The 7,910-nt window shown below is 40.1% G+C and overlaps 1 protein-coding gene across 2 annotated transcripts; it reads right to left on the bottom strand.

Annotated features, from left to right (window-relative positions):
* Positions 1 to 228: 228 nt before the first annotated feature.
* Positions 229 to 7,321, bottom strand: IAPP (islet amyloid polypeptide). Of its 2 annotated transcripts, none has more exons than XM_072403069.1 (4): positions 7,231 to 7,321; positions 3,182 to 3,278; positions 2,976 to 3,101; positions 229 to 748 (listed from the first exon to the last, which is right to left on the bottom strand). In XM_072403069.1, exons 1-4 carry the CDS (start codon positions 7,253 to 7,255, stop codon positions 559 to 561), a joined length of 438 nt encoding a protein of 145 aa, XP_072259170.1. In that variant the 5' UTR covers positions 7,256 to 7,321; the 3' UTR covers positions 229 to 558. The 2 variants fall into 2 exon arrangements, with proteins under 2 accessions (XP_072259170.1, XP_072259171.1); XM_072403070.1 differs by lacking the exon at positions 7,231 to 7,321 and adding an exon at positions 3,458 to 3,547.
* Positions 7,322 to 7,910: the final 589 nt, after the last annotated feature.

Below are 7,910 nucleotides of genomic sequence, written 5' to 3'. Positions count from 1 at the left end.
ACAGTTAGTGACATACCTATGATTCCATACATCGCTGCTTGATATGTTAGTTCTATATAAATAAAAGTAATATTATTCTTAATTTGTAACTAAGTTAAAAATATGCACTGACGAGATTCTCAGAGGTTTCTGGATCTGACCGACTGAGACTACTCATATATCATCCCATTCATGTGTGAATATTCAAATATTGTAGACCACAATCAGATGAAACAAAGAGACACGAAATATAAAAAAGGAGCATAAAATGAAATGTTTTAATCGAGCAACTCTTGCTTGCTTTCATGCCTATAGAAAGAGTACAATGTGGGAGGAGGCCGGACAGACGGCTACCGATGACCTGAGGCTGTCGCAAGCAACATAAAGAGAGCTGCGAGTCATATGTGATACCCAAGTCACTGGCTTTAGACAACTGATGTAGACATATAGACAACCAGAGCCCTGGGCGGATTAGGTAGCTGAGACATCAGAAGAAAACCCAAAACATATTTAAAGTATGGAGTTTTCAGTCATTTCCCTTCATATTAGTTCCCAGTTTATAGCAGCGACATCCGCCAGTTAATGATGTAGATAATCAAAGGACTCGCGCCGTAAAAGGCCCACTACGTCCCTCTTGCCGTAGGTGAAAGATCCAACGTTGGTGGGCGTATAGATCGGACCATGGTGGTTGTTGGATCGGACCAAGAAGTCGGCCAGGCGTTGCGTGACGCAGGTCGCTGTGTTGCATTTCCTCTTTTCTATTTGGTTCCTGCAAAGGAAAGAAATAAACAGTTTACAGAGTTTTGTTCCACCAATTTCCACCCACTTCATCCCTAACAACTCAGCTATTACAGTCAGGATTTGCAGGCACGGAGAGTCAGACGGTTGTCAGCTGACGTGTCAGGAAAGACAAAAGATTTTAAGATCATTTTAAAGTTCTACTAAGTTACTTTACAGAATCCACACAGCGATGCCGAGAGTCAGGGATGAGTGTATAATTGCTCCCGACTTTCAGAGAATTCGCATTCAACATAGAAAATTGACATTGTTTCCTCTAAAAGTACAATTACTTGGTATTTACTTAATGCTGGATGATTATTAATGACATACCATCAGTCTCAGCCTACAGAATATACAATCAAATCCACGTATTATATTCGTAGAAAAATATACATCTACACACAGGTGCATATCGCAATTAGCGATCACTAGAGGTGTCAGTGATGGGATAATCTGCAGAATATATCAATATATGTCTGTCAGGACAGCGATCGGACAGAGCAATATTCTGCAGATTTGTAGTGGGATCAGTGATGGGATCATCTGCAGAATATATCAATTTATATCTGTTAGGATGGAAATGGGACCGAGCAATGTTCTGCAGATCTCTAGTGATGGGATAATCTGCAGAATATATCAATATATATCTGTCAGGAGAGAGATGGGACAGAGCAATGTTCTGGAGATCCGTAGAGGAGTTAGTGATGGGATAATCTGCAGAATGTATCAATATATGTATGTCAGGACAGCGATGGGACAGAGCAATGTTCTGCAGATTTGTAGTGGGATCAGTGATGGGATCATCTGCAGAATATATCAATATATATCTGTCAGGACAGCGATGGGACAGAGGCAATGTTCTGCAGATTTGTAGTGGGATCAGTGATGGGATAATTTGCAAAATATATCAATTTATATCTGTTAGGATGGAGATGGGACAGAGCAATGTTCTGCAGATTTCTAGTGATGGGATAATCTGCAGAATATTCAATATATATCTGTACAGAGATGGGACAGAGAAATGTTCTGCAGATCTGTAAAGTGATCAGTGATGGAATAATCTGCAGAATATATCACTATGTTGTTTTAGGAAAGCGATGTCACAGATCAATGATTTGAGCATCTTTAAAGGGGTCAGTGAAGGAATATTGTGCAGAAAATAATGAAATAAAATCAATATGTATTTGTAAAGAAGAAAAATTGGACATAGAAATGTACTGCAGATCTTTGGTGAGGTCAGTGGTGGAATAATCTGTAGAATATATCAGAATGGTAAAAGATGAAACAGAGCAATGCTCTGCAGATCTCTGGGGAGGTTAATGAAAGAATAAACTGCAGAATATATAAAATGTATCTGTAAAGAGGAAAATGAGACAGCAATGATCTACAAATCTGTGGTGAAGTTAGGATTGGAATAATCTGCAGAATATATCAATAAGTGCTTATCAAAAGATGGGAAAGAACAATGTTCTGCAGATCTCTAGAGAGGTCAATAATGAAATATACTACAGAATATATTATATTGTATCTGTCGGGGGAAGAAAATGTTCTGAAGATCTTTAAAAAAGTCAGAAACTGAATAATCTATATAATATATTTATATGGATTGTCAATAAAAAGATGGAACAGAGCAATGTCCTGCAGATGACTACAAGAATCAGTGAAATATTCCGCAAAATATTGATATGTAGTTGTCGGGGTGTGATAGGAGAGTGCAAAGTTTGACAGATCTCTACAGAGGTCAGTAATGGAATAATCTGCAGTATATAAGTATATATCAATATAGATCTCTCAGGGTGTAGATGGGTTGGAGCGATGTTCTGCAGATCTCTTGCAAGATAATCAATGAAATAGTCTGCAGAATGTATCAATGTATATGGAGATGGGGCAGTTGTGAGAATAATGCATAAAACATATCCATAAGTATCACCTTCATTATAAATAGGATAAAGGAAAGGTTTATGTTTCCCTTTAGAGATGTTGGGAATTGTTAACATCATAATAAAGATAAAACAAGCAATAGATACAGTAAATTACGGTGCAAAGAACACAAGGAATACAGATAAATCTCACCTCTACAGTCACACATATATTTTTATATTAAAGTTTTTATAGTGGATGACTAAATCCTATTCATCTAAAAATACTTCCAATTGTGTCTCTGACCTTTCTGCACATTCTTATATTCAGTCCCCTGTGACCCCAATTAAAGTTACCTTTTTTCTCTGGTGGTCACCAGCGGTGACACCCCATTGGTCGGTGTGATCAACGTATGTTTGGTCTGTACTGCAATCGTCCATCCATTCTCCGATGTCCCGTTGGCGATGTCAGAATTTTTCTGCCTAGTTTAAATAAGAAAGAATTTTATGAGTTGGGTTCTAGCAGATGGAAGAAGCCATGTCCTCGCCCTTCCCCGACTGACCTGACCACAGGGGCCGCATTCTGACCGCTGGCGGTGATGGACAGAATAATGAGCAGAGCCATCAGTCTCAGGTGCTTCATTGTCTCTGCTTGACAAGCTGCAGGAAGAAATAATGAAGAATGAGAGGAACAACAGAGACAATGAGACGAAGCTGCGGAATTCCACGTAACTCTTTGTGTGTCACCCAGAAAAGTGTGAGAACCTTGTCAATGGAAAGAATAAGAATTGAAGGAACAATAAGGGACAAGTGTCCAAGGACGGACGGGGAAGGCTCACCTGGGTGATGGCTTTCTGAGGATGTTTGTAGAAGTGGAAGGTTGGCGTCAGTTTGGCCAGTAAGGGGTTTGGGAATTCCTTACTTCTGGCATCTGTTGAAGTCTCGTGTCTGACGTCTCGTCTCCGGTTGGCAGCAAGCCGGCTGTTTTATACCCCTAACACCTGGGGGACGGCTGACGTCACAACCCACCGGCACAGGGCGACAGTCATGTGACTCCCAGAGCACCACTCAGGATGCCGGATCTCCCAAAACTATCATTGTAAAAAGATTCCAAGAGTTTCTGTACAGTGCCGGCTGCATCTGGATTATGTATAGCTGCCTGTGAACTCACTGCTGGGAGGGAGAACATTACATAGCAGATATATTTATATCATGTTTTATTTTATCTTCCAGGTCCATGTGTTTCAATGGTAGTGATTGATTCTCCACCAGGGAATGTCAGATTCACTGCTTTATAAATACACCCCTGTGTATAAGAAATCTTTATTATTGTTATATGTATTATAAATAAAGTCATAAAAGATTTTACACAATAAGCTGGAAAAGTAAATGTTTAGTTCTTTATCTTGTAATATTGTAATGTCATAATCTGAGTATAATTCACACAATTTTATCATATGTTGATTGAATAATTTCTGTAACTTATTCAGCTCAGGAATTTATAATTGATCACTATTCCAGAGATATGGTGGCTGTGTTAGTTTTCTTTTTCCAGGCAAGAAAATCTTTTGCAAGTACAGGAAAAATTCCTGCCAAACCATGTCCTTTTTACTTCCTGTGCACTGAACTGAAATCTCAAACATTGTTATCAGCCTTTCTAGGTTTCTTGTGCAAATTAAAGAACACCTCCATCTATATAAGAGAGAAAGGAGAAAAAAAAGTACAAGAGAAGGTATGAGTCCTGTTCAATGGTGACAACATTGCTCCTCCATAGATGCAATGGGCTCCATTTATTAAAGATCTCCAAAGCTGGAGAGGATGCACTTTCATCTGTGAAGCTGGCTGATCCAGCAAACCTGGAATGGATTTTTTATAAAATCATTTTCCTTTAGCTAGCAAATGTTTTAAATCCTGGACCAGATCCATTCCTAGTTTGCTGGATCACCCAGCTTTAATGATGAAAGTGTATCCTTTCCTTGGAAAGCTTTAAAAAAATCTGGTTCAATGAGTGAATAATGTCACCCTAGGACAGGAAGTGTGTTATTTGCATGATCACCAGGTAAATAAAGAATAAAAGAAAAAAAGCTTTAAAAATACATTACTGTAATTTTAATACAATACTGGAATACATTACAATCATGTTTCTGGGCTTTATTTAAACTGATTATACAAATAGAAATTCTTTTCTTTTATTTTTTAATCATCTGCATGGAGTTTAATTTTGATGAAGATGTTGACCCTACTTGGATGACATGTAGTTTGCACTGTGCACTGTGTATCCAGAACAATTTGCATTTATCCTAAATAAACTTATTTCTCAATATTTTCTATTCGTTTCATTATCTTATTACTACTGATCTCCTGCAGCCTCTTCCAGATACTTCCTGTCTACATGCACATACTCCAGCATCAGCTACAAATCAAAGCTCTGCCATGGCTCTTTAATAGCGACAATGGCAGACAATTCCAGCCCAATGTGTGTTGGCACTGACCCCTATGATGATATCCATTTACTACTCTGCACTCTGCACTCTGTACTATGTTGTACCTTGCATTGTCCTGACTAATGCACTGTAATAGTGTAATCCCCCCCCGGAGGTCCTGGAAAGTATTTATTGTTGCTTGTTGCTGTGCATTTGGCAACTAACAAAGTTCCTTTAAGCCATGTCTAAATTTGGAGAAGTTTAGCCGCATTTAGCCCATTTTTGGCACAGCTCAAAGCAACTTTTTAGCTGAAATTTGAAAGTTGAGAAGTAATAGGTTGCTTTGTAGTCCCCAGCAAGGGTACATGTGACAACACAGTAAAAGTATTGGGAGACAGGGACAGAAGGTTGTCACCCCATAACAGGAAGTACAAGACAAGCGACTAGATTTATATCTACAATAAATGAATAGTTTTTTTTCAATCCAGCGCAATAATACATATATGAATTAAATTTACTATAGGTCCACTATCTGAAGGTCTTTCCAGAATCAGAAACAGACAATAGAAATTTACCCAAAGTAGAAAATCTAGGAGATGTAAGTGAGAAATATTTTGCATTGCCCAACATGCATGACACAGGCAACGATCATCAGTGTTCAAAATAAAGATACAATAATGAGTGTATGTGTAAAGATAGATCCCAGAGAACAAAGCCTCCCCTCCACACATAATTCCAGTATCAAACAGAAATAATGGGCAGAATCATCTGACAATACCGATCATCTGCAAATAAAAGCCCATTATGTGTCATCACAATACAAACTCGTGAATCTCTGCTGAATGTAAACTTCTGTCACATGTGTGGTAATATCTTCACTTCTTCTGTAAGATTTATTTATAGCAGAGAAGGAAAATGAAACCTTTATTGAACTCCATTGGTATCAGTGACACTGCTCTCTTGGTTTGCTTCCTATCTGTCTGACCGCTCCTTTCAAGTTTCTTTCAATGGTAATTCCTCCTCACCCACTCTCCTCCCTGTTGGTGTTCCCCAAGGGTCAGTCCTTGGACCGGTTCTCTTTTCTCTGTACACCTCCTCTCTCGGTAGTCTCATATCCTCCTTTGGCTTACAGTACCATCTGTATGCTGATGACACCCAAATTTATCTGTCCACCCCTGACCTGTCTCCCTCAGTCCTGGATAAGGTCTCATGCTGCCTGTCGGCCATCTCATCATGGATGTCTGACCGATTCCTGAAACTCAACCTGGATAAAACAGAACTCATCATCATCCCCCCCTCAAATTCCAAATCCCCCTCTGACATATATCTAACTGTTATAACACTGTTATTCGGCCCTCCCCTCAGGCACGTTGTCTTGGTGTCACCTTTGATTCTGCCCTCTCATTTACCCCCCATATTCAGAACATTTCCAGGTCCTGTCACTTTCACCTACGCAACATCTCCAAAATCCGCCCCTACCTGTCCCCAGAGACCACCAAACTCCTTGTACACGCTCTTATCATCTCTCGTCTGGACTACTGTAACATCCTTCTCGCTGGTATTCCACTAACCCGACTCTCTCCTCTACAATCTATCATGAATGCTGCAGCCAGACTCATCCATCCTTCCCTCCTCTCCTCTTCTGCTGCATCTCTTTGTAGTTCTCTTCATTGGCTTCCATTTCACCTTAAAATCAAATTCAAGCTCCTGTGCTTTACCTTCAAATCCCTCCACAGTTATTGTCCCACTTACATTTCTGACCTGATGGAAGAATACTCCCCTAGCCGCTCTCTCCGCTCCTCCAATGACCTACTAATGACTTCCTCACTCATAACCTCATCACACGCACGGCTCCAAGACTTTTCTAGAGCTGTCCCGGCTCTCTGGAATGGTCTTCCTCGTCCTATTCGGCTTGCTCCTACTTTCTGCTCATTTAAAAGAGCACTCAAGACCCATCTTTTTAAACTTTCCTACCCATCTTTTTCTGTCTCTACCTACCATTTCATTTTTCCCCTCCTATTGTGTGTTACTTCCCCCACCTCCTGGATTGTAAGCTCTTCGGGGCAGGGTCCTCTCTCCCTCCTGTGTCACTGTCTGTATCTGTCATTTGCACCCCTATTAAATATACAGCGTAATATGTTGGCGCTATATAAATCCTGTTTGTTAGTAATGATATTGTACAGGCTTACTTGTAGGAAAATTTATATTCTCCATTTTTTGCTTTTCATAGATTGGGGGACAGGTCCTCTTTGCTAGAACAGCTACTGCTATGTCTTCAGCCTCCCCAGCCCTAGAGAGAATAAAGAGGCTGCCATGCTGATCCAGTGTACTTTCTTGAATGAGTTTAGGTAAATCTGATGTCACTTTCACTTTACAGGCTGCATGTTTGTTCCAGGTCAGTGATTAAATCCAGAGACAGCCCAGGAAACAGTATTTTCAAGTCACCAATAGCAGAACAGGTTTCCATTAAACAGTGACTCAGTGGTTAGCACTCTGACTTTAGCAGCGCTTACTCTCGGTCTTGGCCAGGGCACTATCTGCATGGAGTTTGTAGGTCCTCCCCGTGTTTGTGTGGGTTTCCTCCAAGTACACCAGTTTTTTCCCACATTCCAAAAAACACACAGGTTAATTGGCTTCCCCATAAAATTGACAATAGACTGTGGTAATGACATAGGGACATTAGATTGTGGGCCCCATTGAGGGACAGCTAGTGACATGACTATAGACTTTGTACAGCACTGCGTAATATGTTGGCGCTATATAAATACTGTATAATAATAATAATAAACACAATGGTCTGGCAGTTATAACTGTTATAGCTGGGTGACTCATAATCAATAGATAAGGCAGCTCAGGGGGGCTCTCAGCT

This window comes from Pyxicephalus adspersus, chromosome 2, assembly GCF_032062135.1.
Source record: "Pyxicephalus adspersus chromosome 2, UCB_Pads_2.0, whole genome shotgun sequence".
NCBI classification, from domain to species: Eukaryota; Metazoa; Chordata; class Amphibia; order Anura; family Pyxicephalidae; genus Pyxicephalus; species Pyxicephalus adspersus.
This window is presented reverse-complemented; position numbering and strand designations above follow the sequence as displayed.